Below are 15,459 nucleotides of genomic sequence, written 5' to 3'. Positions count from 1 at the left end.
CCTTCAAGGCTCAGGGGTCCACGATTATCTTCTGTGTCTGTGTTAATTGGTTTCCCTTTTCTTTGTTGAAGAGGGTCTGTGCAATCCTTCTGCCTAGTCCACCATCTTGCCGGAACTCTTGCATGTATTAACTCTGTGGACTTGCTTTAATTGTCTTCTACTTCAACCTGAACTTGCATAAGAGCCAATGATGGTCTATTCCACAGTCAGCTCCTGGCCTTGTTTTGGCTGAAGATAATTGAACTTCTCCATTTCCTCTTTCCACAGATGTAGTCAATTTGATTCCTGTGTACTCCATCTGGCAAAGTCCACATGTATGGCCACCATTTGTGTTATTGAAAAAAAAAGGTATTTGCAATGAATAAGTCCTCGGTCTTGCAAAATTGATCTCCAGTGGTATTTCTATCACCAAGGCTGTATTTTCCAACTACCATTGTTCTTCTTTGTTTCCAACTTTTGCATTCCAATCATCAGTGATAATCAACACATCTTGATTGCATGTTTGGTCAATTTCAGACTGCAGAAGTTAGTAAAATCTTTCAATTTCCTTATATTTGTTTTTGGTGGTTGGTGCATAAATCTGAATAATGGTAGCATTAACTGCTCTTCCTTGTAGGCATATGGATATTATCCTATCACTGACCGCATTGTACTTCAGGACAGATCTTGAAACATTCTTTGTGACGATGAATGCCACATCATTCCTCTTCAGTTTGTCATTCCCAGCATAGTAGATCATATGGTTGTCTGGCTCAAAATGGCCAAAATCAGTCCATTTCAGCTCACTAATGCCTAGGATATTGATTTTTATGCCTTCCATTTCATTTTTGACAACTTCCAATTTTCCTAGATTCATACTTTGTACATTCCATGTTCCAGCTATTAATGGATGTTTGCAGCTGTTTCTTCCCATTTTAAGTCATGGCTCCTCAGCAAATGGAGGTCCTGAAAGCTTTACTCCATCCACATCATTTAGGTTGGTTCTACTTTGAGGCAGCTCTTCCCCAGTTGTATTTTGAGTGCCTTCTGACCTACGGGGCTCATCTTCTGGCACTATATTGGACAATGTTTCAGGGCTATTCATAAAGATTTCCAGCAATATATTACACAGTGTTTCACTGCTATTCATGCTGTTTTCACTGGCCAATTCTTTGAGAAGTGGACAGCCCTTTCCTTCTTCCAAGTCTGTCTTGGTCTGGAAACTCTGCTGAAACCTGTCCACCATGGGTGACCCTGCTGGTATTTGAAATACTGGTGGCATAGTGTCCAGCCTCACATCAACATGAAAGCCACCACTGTGTGACAAACTGACAGATAGATAAATGGTGGGTTTTGCCCATGGGATCCTTAAATATAGCAACTTGAGGCTTGAAGTTTTTCAGTTCTTTCAGCTTTTGGCTAAAGATATTGGGCTTCTCCATCACCTCCTTCCACAGATGTAGTCGATCTGATGCCTATCTACCATCTGGTAATTCCACATGTATAGCTGCCGTTTATATTATTGAAAAAAGGTATTTGTAATGAATAAGTCATTGGTCTTAGAAAATTCTATCATGCCATCTCCAGTGCCATTTATATCACCAAGATGATTATTCTTTGCTTCCAACTTTTGCATTCCAATCATTAGTAATACTCAACACATCTTGATTGTGTGTTTGGTTGATTTCAGACTGCAGAAGTTGGTAAAAATCTTCTATTTCCTCATTTTGGCAGTTGGTGTATAAATTTGAATGATGGTAGCATTAACTGGTCTTGCTTGTAGGCATACGGATATTATCCTATCACTGACAGCATTATACTTCAGGATAGATCTTGAAACTTTCTTGAATGCCACATCATTCTTCAATTTGTCATTCCCAACATAGTAGATAATATGGTTGTCTGACTCAAAATGGCCAAAACCAGTCCATTATAGCTCACTATGTCTAAGATATAAATCTTTACGCATTTCACTTTATTTTTTACAACTTCCACTTTTCCTAGATTCATACTTCATATATTCCATGTTTTGATTATTTTCCAGCTGTTTCTTCCCCTGTTTAGTCTTGTGACCCCAGCAAATGGAGGTCTCAAAAGTTTTATTCCAACCATGTCATTAAGGTCGACTCTACATTGAGGAGGCAGCTCTTCCCCAGTCATATTTTGAGTGCCTTCCGACCTGAGGAGTTCTTTTTCCAGCACTCTATCAGACAATTTTTCAGGGCTATTCATAAAATTTTCCAGTAATATATCAGTGTTTCACTGATATTCATAAGGTTTTCACTGGCCAATTATTTGAGAAGTGGATAGCCCCTTCCTTCTTCCAAGTTTATCTTACTCTGGAAGATCCGCTAAAACTTGTCCCCAGTGGGTGACCCTGCTGGTATTTGAAATACCAGTGGCAAAGCCTCCAGCCTCATAGCAACACACAAGTCACCACAGTACAACAAACTAACAGACAAGTGGTGGAATTCTGATTACACATAGGTTATTCCTATCATGTGGTATCCCACATGAATTTTAGCCTTCTACATTTTGTTTTCATCTTTTGTCTAATTGATCCCTTAACAAAGTAGTATTGCGGTATTTGTCTTCAATCTCATTAATTCTGTCTTCTATTGATTCGATTCGATTCTTTTACCCCTTCAATGTATTATCTCTTTCTTAAATCTTAGTATTAATTTTCTGTATGTCTATTTGCTGTTTTTGTATCATTTCTATTTTTTTGTTTATTTTGTCAATTTGTTCTTGTATTGTTTTCCTAAATTGTTCTACAGTTTTGTCTGTATTTTTCTTATTTTGTCAGTGTTTCCTTGATCTTGTCAGTGTTTTCTTTGATCTGTTTCTCAATCCATTGAAGGTACTCAAATACAATTCTTTTGAATTCCTTATCAGGGAGTTCCAATGCTGCCTTTTCTTCAGGAATGTTTTCTGGGTTTGTATACTGGTCCCTTGTTTTTATTACTTTATCTTGCTTCTTTGTGTGGATTGTGGTGGTGTGTTGTGTCAAAGCCATTGTGATGGTGTTATATTTAGTGTGTGAAAGCCAATGAAAGTATGTGCACAGATCTCTGTTAGCTGTTAATAAGGAGAAGTTGGGGGTTAGTTGAGCTAGTATTGGCTGCTGTTCAGCATTGGTGAACTAGTACAAAAGCAAGTAGTATCCCTCACTCAGTGTTTGTGGCTGCCGAAGGTGCAGGTATGGTTGGCTTGTGTTGGAACAATTGCTGTCTTCTACTCAGTTAGACAAAATAAATAAATAAATAAAAATTTAAATAATAAAAATAATAATAAAAGCCAGAGATAAAAAATCTCAAACCACATAAACAGGAACAATTTTTAAAAAATTCAGTAAATGAGAACAAAAATTTCCAAAATATATTTTTAAAAGGATAAAAGAAAGATAATGAGAAATAAAGAAAAAAAATCTACAATAACTGGGGAAGGAGGAATGAGAGAAAGGAGCAAGAATAAAAAAATAGTAAAGAAAAGAATTTGAAAACTGCAAAAGGGAAAACAAGGGATGGGAAGAACTAAAAGAAAGAGAGGGAAAAAAAGCAAACTAGCAAAAAGGAATAGAAAAACAAGAACCAGGGACAGGAAAGAGCCAAAAGGAAAAGAAAGCGGGGGGAGGAGGGGAGGAAGATAAAAAGAACAATTTAAAAACAAAAATGAACAATCAAAAACAAAACTGTGGGTGCGGGGCCCAGCACCCATGCTTTGTCAGGGCACCAACTGGGATGGAATTGCTGTGGTTAGGAAGGTAGGTAGAAGTGCAGGATGGCCACATCTCTGTTCACCAAGAGTGTATGGGGTATAGGAGTAACAAGGGGAGTATCACACCTTTTGGTCATCAACTTCCAGTCAGCCTTGAATGGGGCTGCCTGTGCTGTCCTTGGCAACTGGAGCCCACTCCTATGTCACCATCCAGGTAAGAGAGCCACTTGCATATATTCAAAATGGCCTCCCCCACCACTTGGAAATATTCAAAGTGGCCGTGCCCTCAGGACAGCCACTGGCAATCCACAGGTCTGTTTGTCTCCTTCTTCGCTGTTTTCTTTTCTGGCTGTCAGACACCAATGCAGTCCTTGCAAGTGCAGTCTTTATCAAACAGAGCTGATTCTTAGGTTGCTTCCAGGATATATTCAAAATGGCTGTGCCCTCAGGATAACTGGCAGTACACAGCTCCATTTGTCTCCTTATTCACTGTTTTCATTCAGATTCTTCTACTAGTTTGTACTAAATCCACTTCTTTTTCCTTGCCTTCAAAGCTCAGGGTCCCAGGATCTTCTGTATCAGTTTCAATTGATTTCTCATTGCTTTGTTGCAGAGGGTCTGTATAGTTTGTCTGTCTATTCTGCCATTTTGCTGGAACTCCCCTAAAATCTATTTTTCAGATGGTTTTTAAATTCAGGTGGGATATAATCTAGGTCATATTGTGGCTCTCATGGACTTATTTTAATTTTATTTAGCTTCAACTTCAACTTGCATATGAGCAATTATGGTCTGTTCCACAGTCAGCTTCTGGCCTTGTTTTAATTGATGATATTGAGCTTCTCCATCTGATTTCTGTGTATCCCATCTGGTGAGGTCCAAGTGTATATCTGCCATTTATGTTGTTGAAAAAGGCATTTGCAATGCATAAGTTGTTGGTCTTGTAAAACTCTATCAAGTTATCTCCAGCATCATTTCTATCACCAAGGCCAAATTTTTCAACTACTGATGATTCTTCTTTGTTTCTAACTTTCTCATTCCAATCACCAATAATTATTAATACAGCTTGATTGCATGTTTGGTCAATTTCAGACTGCATCTTTAATTTTAAATCTTTAATTTCTTCATCTTTGGCTTTGTCAGTTGCTGCATAAATTGAATAATAGTAGTATTAACTGGTCTTCTTTGTATGCATATGGATATTATCCTATTATTGACAACATTGTACTTCAGGGTATAGATCTTGAGATGTTCTTCTTGATGATGAATACTATGCCATTCCTCTTTGTCATTACTGGCATGGAAGAAACAGCTGCAAACATTCATTAATAATTGGAAAATGGAATATACAAAGTAGGAATCTAGGAAAATTGGAAGTTGTCAAAAAATGAAATGGAATGAATAAAGATCAATAACCTAAGCATTAGTAAACTGAAATGGACTGACTGGCCATTTTGAATCTGTGTGTGTGTTTAATCTCCAATAAAAACATATTGGTTTAGTCATAAGGAAAAAAACAGGTTTTACTTAAAAAAAAAAAAGGTACTACAAGACATAGAATTGTACATCTACAAGTAGAAACTTTATGAATGTTAGGGAGCTCTGATAGCGTAGTGGTTAAGGCACTTGACTGCTAACCAGAAGGCTGGAGGTTCAAACCCACCAGCCACTCCTCGGAAGGAAGATGGGGCAATCTACTTCCATAGTGATACTGCCTCAGAAACCCAAGGTGGGGTCGCTATGGGTCGGGTCCAAGTTGACAGCACACACAACAACAGTCATGGTTAACTATATCTGTTTAACACTTATTACTTATAAATACATTAGCCTCTGCAATTAGCTAGAGAAAATACATTAACATATTAAAAATTATATTGAACAAATAAATATTCAGAAAACTCAAACTTTTTTAAAAGTCAAGATTCTCAACCCTTGAATACCTTGTGATAGGCTTCTGCTCGACAAAGATAGCTTTGGATATATAAAGGATCAAATCTAATAGCCTCAGTAAACTGCCAGATGGCTTCAACGTAGTTATCCAGGTGTAGCAGATATATGAGACCAATATTTATATATGCCAAAGAAAAAGTTCTGAAAAAATAAGTAAGAAAAATCATATTAAGACATTTTTTTATTCTAAATGATCTACAATTATGAATGAACTTAATGGAATACATGCATAAATATGTATCAGTGCTTTTTTAATGCTTTTAGTAAAGCAAAGTAAATTAACTGCTTTGTGTTAAAAATTATAAACGCCCTTATAAAATCCTTGATAAGGAATTAACATTTGTAGAATGTATGCTAAGAATGGAATCCCTAAAGTCTCCTTGTCTCTTAGCAATATTTTCCTCTTTTTTGACTTAATCATGAGTTATCTTAATTACAAGGTTATTTTTTTCCTCATTTCAAAAATTCTTACCTCAGGGGATGTTCCCTGTTAAAGTGAGAAATAATAATATACAGGGTTCACTGGCTTGGGGTTGAAAGTCCTCCACATTAGTATTAAGTCAGCTGCTTTTCTATATCAAATAGTCATTGTTTTTGTGTCAAAGCAAACAATTTTCCATTTAGAAATTACTTTGTTCAATGCCTCCATTTTAAAATTAGGGAACTACATATATATCCTATAGCCCAGCTTCACAGAAGCCCTGACCCTTTGCTTACAAAGTGTCAAAGTTCTTGTGGCCTACTTTCTTTGCAACTGAAATTATTTTATTTTCAAAGAAAAATTAAAAAAATAAAATGAAAGGAAACCACTGTGGTCATCAAAAGCCATGCTCCATAACTTTGCTGTGTCAAGTTCAAAGTTTACCTTAGATAAGCTCAGTAAACAATTTTCTTTTGGGCATAGAATTGGCATGATTTACTCTGCTTTCTTTATTCTGCTTTCTGGGAGCTCTGGTGGCATAGTGCCTAAGGCATTTGACTGCTAACCAGAAAGCTGGTGGTTCAAACCCACCAGCCACTCTTGGAAGGAAGGTTAGGCAATCTACTTCTGTAGTGATACTGACTCAGAAACCCAAGGAGGGGTCGCTATGAGTCAGATCCAACACAATGGCAGTGGGGTTATTGTGCTTTCTAACACTTTTCACTTTAATTAATGCATTATTAGAAAGAAGGGAAATTATTTAGTTAAATTCTGTGTTTTATAGTCTGGCTTTCTGCCTATAGTAGTATATATGGCCCCCAGTCTGTGTCTTTTCCTGAACCTGTGTTCTGAATACTATTGGTTTTTTCTTGAACTCAGAAGTTCTAAGGGGAGGATTCCTTCATTGCTTCATATGTTGTACAGAGCAATGATATATCAAGCAGAATGTTTTGTCACTTTAAAACTTGATGACAGTTTTTCCTGAAAAAATTAAATTCAAAAGCTCTAGACTGGGCATCTCTAAGTCCCTTATAATAATTTGTTGGTTTATTATCCACGGATTTATCTAACTCCTGTTAGGCCCATTCAACCTCTAAAACTTGCAAAAAGCATTTGAGGCAAACATCTTGAAAAGAGGTCTTAGTTTGGAAGTAAGGTTATGTTTAAAGTAGTATTCTAATTCCAAGGTGACTTTATAATTGTCTCACTTTCTGCAAGGTTCTCAATGGTAACAATAACAACAGCAAAAGCTCTTTCTTTCATTTCAGTTTCTTCTTAATTTTAAACAAAAGTTTAATTTTTAAAAAAAAATAACTATAAAAAAAGAAAACATACCTTTCTAAAGAAATAACAGTCTCAAAGTCACAAACTGCCAGCAACCATTGTCTTTGGTCTGCATAGACTATGCCACGATGTAGAAAAGAACTAAGATTCTCATAGCCATCATTTATAAGAGCTTAAAAATAAAAGTATACATCTTACTCAGGTTCTGAGCAACCATATCTGAATTATGTATGTTTTAGCATTCTTCCTAGTGTTTATTGTTATTTCTAACCTTGTAAAATAAAACATACCTAAAATGCCTATTCTTAGTAGGTGAAAGAAAAGTGGTATTGTACATAAAAATGTATTTATTTAAGCCAAAATGTGGCCATTATGGTTCACAACTGCACTTGAGCTGGAAGAAATCTCGATGGTAATCTAGAACGGTCCGTTTTAAAGATATGCAGATTGACGTACAAAGGAGCTGGGTACATTGTCCATGGTCATGATTAAAGTTAATGGCAAAGATAAACCTAAATTCTAGCTCTTAAGATTCACTCCAGTGGATTGCAGCCAGAAGGGCACCATTGCCCTGTATGGCCTATATTCTCAGGAAGACATTGTTACTGGACAAAGAGCAGGCTCTGGTACAAAACCAGACTGTCAACTGAGCAGAAGTCAACTGAGGACACATATAAACCAAGTGTGGTAGCTGCAAGAAACCTACTCCAAGGCAAGAATTTTTGAGTCAAGATAGGCAAGTTGACTGTGCAGGTGTCCCATACAACAGAAGCAAGGGACAAAAAGAATCTCCTCTCAGTACTCCAGGTGAGAGGCTCTCACACATAACCAGTCGTATGCTCCCTCATTTAATGATTTACCACCCCATTTTCAAAAACATGCTAGCATATTAGATACTACAAAGTTTGATCCATGTCTTCTAAGCTTCTCAAGTCTATTTTGGCTAAGAATGGAAACTTTTGCCAGAAATGTGCATAATATTGACAATCTGACACATAAAAATCCACAATGCTGACTTCTGGAATAAGCAACGACCACACAGATTCAGTGAATAATCAGTTGAAAGGAATCTGACTATTGAGTTCTCAGTGTGATTGACTAGCAAGGAAAAAACTGACTATAGGTTTGGTGAGCTGCTTTGGAAATGGGAAAATTATTCTTAACAGGAAAAAAAAAAAAGAATCATTTAACCTTTCTGTATCTCAGTTTTCTCATCAGTAAGTAAAAAATATTAATACCAAATTCATGGCATTATTCTGAATATTAGTTGAGATACGTCATACAAAGCACTTAGAACAGTAGTTGGTAAGTAATAAAATGTCCAAAAAATGTTAGATTATTAGTGTAAATATAGAAAAACATCTTGAGTGTCCTTTTTGATTGTGAAAGATAAAACTCCTTGGGCAAACATATAGGAAAGGATTGAGGCCAAAATCAAGCTAGTTTTCTTTGAAAATTAAATAAGAGGGACTCCGAGTTATTGTGAAGAGAGAGATATGGACCTAAAACCTAGGCAAGAGGGAAACATGAGAAAGAGGCCACTATAGAAATGCAAGAGTAATCGCCTGCTTGATGGCAGCTGGGCAGGGCTGACAGAGCAGATGAACTTACAGAAATAGGAGTGTTTGGTCTTCAATTTTAAGTTGTGTGTGCCTCTACATACAATACACTTGTGTTAATGTTACATTGGAAGATGTGGAGAAGACCTGGGGAAAAGCAAAGCTTAGAGGACAGCAACCACAAGAAGTGAGTGGGTGAGCAAAGATACAGAATCAACCAGAGACCAGAAATTAGACAAAAGGATCACAAAAGAGTTGAATAGTAATCCCTGGAAATAGAGATGAGCATTAGACTCCTCAAAGCAGATAACATGGGATGGGATTTGACTTACTTTATTGGAATATTAAAGGAAAAGGTGACCTCAGAAGGTGAATAGATTTAAAGATATTCAAGTGGTGATTATATGAGATTTCCTGTCCTACGGAGCTATTTATTCTCTTTGTGGCAATCTAGTTGTCTCTTGATCTCCAGATATTGCCTCATCCAGAGTAATGGGATTCTAGTACTTTGCATCCAAACAAACATAGCCATTATTGAAGTGCTGAGCTATTGCTCAAATTGCAGAATGGGCTCATTCATTCATTGGTAACTGTTTACTGAACACTTACTTACTCTATGCCCAGCATTATGCTGGGCACATATTTATATCACAATTTGATAAAGGGTAAGGCAGAACTGGCCACTTTTAGCCATAGTGTCCTCTATCTACTAAGGATTCTCAAAGCCTGCTTTTAACTTCAGGGTTAAAAACAATGAATTTAACTAATCTGTAAGCATGACCTATGGAGTAGGACATAAATAGCCTATGAAGCCCATTCACTGCCATGTTAGCAAGCTGACTAGGAAGTAGACCTGGCTTTCCAGAAAAATGCTCAGAATGTAATATATGGAGATATTCTTGATATGATGTTCTCCCATTGTTATCATTATACATATACTCACACACACACACTAACAGTGCATATTAGAAACACTTCTAGCTAAACCATGGTATCTTACATTAGTAAACAGAAGTATATATGTATATATGCACATATATATATATACATATATATATATATATATATAAAATACAGGAGCTCTGGTAGCGTAGTGCCTAAGGCACTTGACTGCTAACTAGAAGGCTGGCGGTTCAAACCCCCCAGCCACTCCTCAGAAGGAAGGTTGGGCAATCTACTTCTGTAGTGAAACCCAGGGAGGGGTCGCTATGAGTCAAGTCCGAATCGATGGCAAATAACAACAACAACAACAATATATAATACATTATAAATAATAATATAAATATATATATATATACAATATACATATTATATAAGTATTCCACTCCATAAAATCGAGCAGTTGAAACTCAGATTAGATTCCTAAGCACAGATGAAGACAAAGTACCTGAAAGGCTATAGTCTTGTAGTGCTCTCAATGGGTTACTCTTTCTAAATAAGCAGCCTCTATAATACAGTGCTAACCAGTTATTAGGATCTAAGTGAATTGCAGCAGAAAGGTCTTGAGTTGCTTGTTTATAAAAATGCCGTTTAAAATATGCTCTACCTCGGTATGTCCTAGAGAAAACAAACAAACAAACAAACAAAATCATTTTGATGTGTATTGAAAACGTACATTTGCCGTTTTTGGTAAAGCTATACTGCTAACTCTATATTTGAAAAACAATTTGTGATCATTCCTGCTTGCTTCTCAGGAGAATTTAGACAAGATGTTAATACCAAAAGGGGCATGATTTTTTTTTTACATTTTATTTATTGATGTAAACAAATTATGAAATTAGAAATCATCAATACATGAATTCTTTTGCAAATAAATATCTAGCAATGATAAATCAATTATGATCTTCCCATAAGATAAAATAGATCCATTAAAGTCATAGTGTTGAAGGACATTTAATGACTGCAGAAAATGCTCACAATATTACAATCAGTGGAAAAGTCTCATAAAAATAGGTGATGTGAGTTCAATGTTGCTAAAAGACAGTATTTTAATCATATAAATATTAACACCACCAGTTGTCTGTCAATTTGTCATACTGTGGTGGCTTGTGTGTTGTTGTGATACTGGAATCTACACCACCAGTATTTCAAATACCAGTGGGGTCACCCAAGGTGAACAGGTTTTAGTGGAGGTTCCAGATTAAGACAGATGAGGAAGAAGGATTTGTCAATCTACTTTGAAAAATAGTTAGCCAGTGAAAACCTTATGGATAGCAGTAGAACACTGTCCAATATTGTGGCAGAAAATGAACTGCTCTGTTTGGGAAGCACTCAAAATGTGACTGAGGAAAATTCCTCCTTAAAATAGAGCAGACTTCAATGATGTGGATGGAGTAAAGTTTTCAGGACCTTCATTTGCTGATGTGGCAAAACTCAAAATGAGAAGAAAAAAAAAAGTGAACATCCATTAGTAAAAGGATATGGAAAGTACTAAATATGGATCAAGGAAACTTGGAAGATGACAAAAATGAAATGGAATGTTTGAAGATTGATATTCTAGACATTATTGAGCTGAAATGGACTAATATTGACCATTTTGAATCACACAACCATATGGTCTACATGCCAGGAATAACAAACTGGAAGAGGAAAGGTATCACATTCATAGTCAAAAAGATCATTTCAAGAGCTATCCTGAAAAACAACGCTGTCAGTGATATTATAATATCCACACACTTTTAAGGAAGTCTAATTTATACAACTATTATTCAAATTTATGCACCAACCACTAATACAACAGATGAAGAAATTAAAGATTGTAACCAACTTCTGCAGTTTGAAATTGATCAAACATGCAATCAAAATATATTGATAATTACTGGTGATTGGAATACGAAAGTTGGAAAGAAAGAAGAAGCACCAATGTTGGGAAATACAGCTTTGATGATACAAATTATGCTGGAAATTTCATGATAGAATTTTGCAAAATCAACATCTTATTCATTGCAAATACCTTTTTTCAACAACATTAATGACGACTATACACATGGACCTTACCAGATGGAATACATAGGAGTCAAACTGACTACATCTTTGGAAAGAGACAATGAAGCTCAATATCATCAGTCTGAAAAAGGCTAGGGGCTGACTGTGGAATAGACCATTAACTGTTCCTATGTAAGTTCAAGTTGAAAGTGAAGAAAATGAAAGCAAGTCCACAAGAACCAAAATATGATCTTGAGTATTTTCCACCTGAATTTAGAGATCAACTCAAGAATAGATTTGATGCATTAAACACTAATGGCCGAAGACCAGATGAGTTGTGGACATCATTCATGAAGAAAGCAAAAGGTCACTATAAAGACAAGAAAGGAATAAAAGATCAAAATGGAAGTCAAAAGATACTCTGACACTTGCTTTTAGCAGAAAGCAGCTAAAGAACATGAGCAAAATGATGAAGTAAAAGGCTGACCAGAATATGTCAAAGGGAAACTCAAGAAGACAAAGTAAAATATTAAAATGAAATGTGTAAAAACTTGAAGTTAGAAAGCCAAAAAGGAAGAATATGCTCAATATTTCTTATGAACTGAAAAGATTCAAGCCTCAAGTTGCAATACTGAAGATTCCATGGGAAAAATATTTAATGACATCTGAAGCATCAGAAGAAGATGGAAAGAATCATTGTACAAAAAACAATTGGTTGATGTTCAAACATTTTAGGAGGTAGCATATGATGAAGAACCAATGGTACTGAAGGAAAAAGCATGAGCTGCACTGACAGCATTGGCAAAAAACAAGCTTCAGAAACTGATGGAATACTAATTGAGATGTTTGTTGAAACACAGCAAATTAATGACTTGAAGATGGGACAGAAGAAATACCCAGAAAGAAGCATGGAGAAACAAAGAAGAGATAGAAGATACAGAAAGGATGATGAGAGATCTTAAAGTACAGTGAGAAGGTCTGATGTACCATGTAATTAGAGTTACAGAAGAAAAGGAAATAATATGTCAGTAGCAATATGTGATGAGACAATAGCTGAGAATTTTTTAAAACTGCTAAAAACACAAAGCCACAAATTAAGGAAAAAAACTACAAAGAAATGAAGAATAAACCTAATAATTAAAAAAAGAAAACCACTCCTAAATATAACATAGCAAAACTGTTAATGGCCAAAGACAATGAGAAGAGTTTAAAAGCAACTGAAGAGAAAAACACATTACCTTCAAAGGCACTGACTAACCATCGATTTCACCACAAAAATGAAAAAAGGAATCTAGGTGACATTTCATTGTTATTTCAAAGCACTACAAGAAAATAAGTGCCAATCTAGAATTCCATATCAAGCAGAAAGACTCTTTTAAGAACAATGATAAAATAAAGGTATTTTCAGACAAATAAAAATTAAGATGATTTGTAACCAACAGACTAACTCTAAAACCAAACCAAACTCACTGCCATCAAGTCTATTTGACTCCTAGTGACCCCTTCTTGGGTTCCCAAGGTGGTGTCTCTACAGAAGCAGACTGTCCAACCTTCCTTCCGAGGAGTGGCTGGTGGATTTGAACCACCAGCCTTCTAGTTAGCAGTCAAATGCCTTAGGCACTATGCCACCAGACCTCTCTAAAGGAAAAGTAAATGCAGATAGACAATCATTCCATATAGAACACTGAGGATACAGGAAAAACAAAACCAAAATACTAAATGTAAATATAGGGATAAATTTAAGTAAATTAGGTACAAAATAATATTAATAAAATTAATAGCTTGAGAGTTAAAAAATAAATGTAAAAATATAGCAATTTCATATAGATGTTAAAAAGAGTTAAAATATTCTACATTTCTTATATTTTTTTTCCTAGGAAAAGGTCCAAAGTAACATATTTTGATAAGTCAAGGATGTGTGTAGTAGTCTCTAGGGTAAACTAAAAGAATAATACAAAAGCATATAGTTTCTAAACTAATATATGGAAAAATGGAATTATAAATATGCTTAAAGAATCCAAAAGGTGTTAAGGACGAAGAAAGAAATGAAAATAGAGTAGACAGAAAAAAATAGAAAGCACTTAGTAAAATTATATATATATAAATTAAATAAAAATAAACCAAATGTTACAATTAAAAGATAAACATTGTCCAACTTTTTAATAAACAAATCTCCACACAAGCTGTTTTTAAGAGATATTTTTAAAAACAAAATAATATTTAAAGTTAAAAAAAGATGGAAAAATATATAATATGCAAATATGAGCTGTAAGTCAATTAACCATAATATCTAGTAGCAAAATGTTGACATCTTTCCTTTTGAAATTGTGAACAAGGCAAGGATGCTTGCTATCATCATTTCCATTCAACATTACAATAAGGTAAGAAGAAAAAATAAGGTGTAAAAGAATAAAATTGGAAGGTAAAAGTGACAATCATTTGCAGAATATATGATTGTATATGAAACAAATCCAAAATAACCTACAAATAAATTATTAGACTTTATAAAGTTAGCCAGATTTCTGAATGACAAGGTAAATATACATGTATTAATTGCATTTCTACATACCAGCAACAAAAAGCTAAAAATAATATTACACTAAAATAGTAGTATTTAAAATAGCACTAATCAATACCAAATCCCTGGGAATAAATCAAGCAAAAGATGTGCATGAAGGTTCTTTACATAAGGCTATGAAACACTATTGTGCAAAAGGAATGAAGATCGGAAGAAATGGAAAGATATCCCATGTTCATGGATCAAAGATAGTATGTAAAGATGTAGAATTTCCCCCTACTGCTCTGTAGATTCACTGCAACTTTAATCAAAACACAGAGGTTACTGTGGAAATTATCAAGCCAATTCTATCAGGTTAAACCATGTGAAATTATCAAATGTTACTATTTTGACCTTTAAAAAAGCCAACTTTTATATAATCCAACCTAACAAAATATATTTGAAAATTCAAAATGCCAAGAGAAGCTGTCAATCTTGAAAAGATCAAATGACTTGTTCTGAGTATCAAGACTTAAGGAACTATAGTCATTAAGTCAGTATAGTATTGGTACCAGAATGGAAAAAAAAATAAGACCGAAAGAATAGGAAAAAAAAAAAAAAAAAAAGACAAAAAAAAAAAAAAAAAAAGACTGAAAAAGAGATTCATCTGAATGCTGATCTTGATTTCCTACGAAGTGAGCACGGCAGAGCAGTGGCAAAGGAGCAGCCTTTCCATTAAGTGTTGCCAGGAAAACTGGATACGCATACAGAAAAAATGAAATTTGCTCCCTACTTCTCACGATACACAAAATTGATTCCAGATGTATCATAAATCAAAATTCAAAAGGCAAAACAATAGACCTTCTAGAAGATCATATAAGAGGTTGGTAAATCACACTACATTATGTTTAAGAACTCTGTTTATTAAAACACAATAAACAGTGCAATGACAATTGAGAATAGGAAAAAAATTTGCTGCAAATATAGCCAACTAAAGACTTATGTCAAGAATGTTTAAGAACTCATACAAAGTAATAAGAAAAACACAACAAACCCAAAGACATGAATCCCAAAATAGGGAGTACAAATGTTTAATATATGTGATAGTTGGAGCTGTGTGTCAACTTGGC

General features: G+C 35.0%; 1 protein-coding gene across 1 annotated transcript in view; it reads right to left on the bottom strand.

The window, feature by feature from the left end:
• TTC6 (tetratricopeptide repeat domain 6) overlaps window positions 1-15,459 on the bottom strand; it is a 285,618-nt gene that overhangs the window by 84,370 nt on the left and 185,789 nt on the right. The window contains exons 14-16 of the mRNA XM_007938570.2: window positions 10,295-10,464; window positions 7,400-7,520; window positions 5,634-5,784 (exon numbers count right to left, since the gene is read on the bottom strand). Of these exons, the coding sequence (XP_007936761.2) occupies window positions 5,634-5,784; window positions 7,400-7,520; window positions 10,295-10,464 (442 nt within the window). The remainder of the gene's footprint in view (window positions 1-5,633; window positions 5,785-7,399; window positions 7,521-10,294; window positions 10,465-15,459) is intronic.

The sequence above is a fragment of the Orycteropus afer genome, unplaced genomic scaffold (genome assembly GCF_000298275.1).
Source record: "Orycteropus afer afer isolate SDZICR_OR568_19922 unplaced genomic scaffold, OryAfe1.0 scaffold00051, whole genome shotgun sequence".
Lineage (NCBI taxonomy): Eukaryota > Metazoa > Chordata > Mammalia > Tubulidentata > Orycteropodidae > Orycteropus > Orycteropus afer.
The sequence above is the reverse complement of the archived record's forward strand: the minus strand, read 5'-3'. Positions and strand labels throughout refer to the sequence as shown.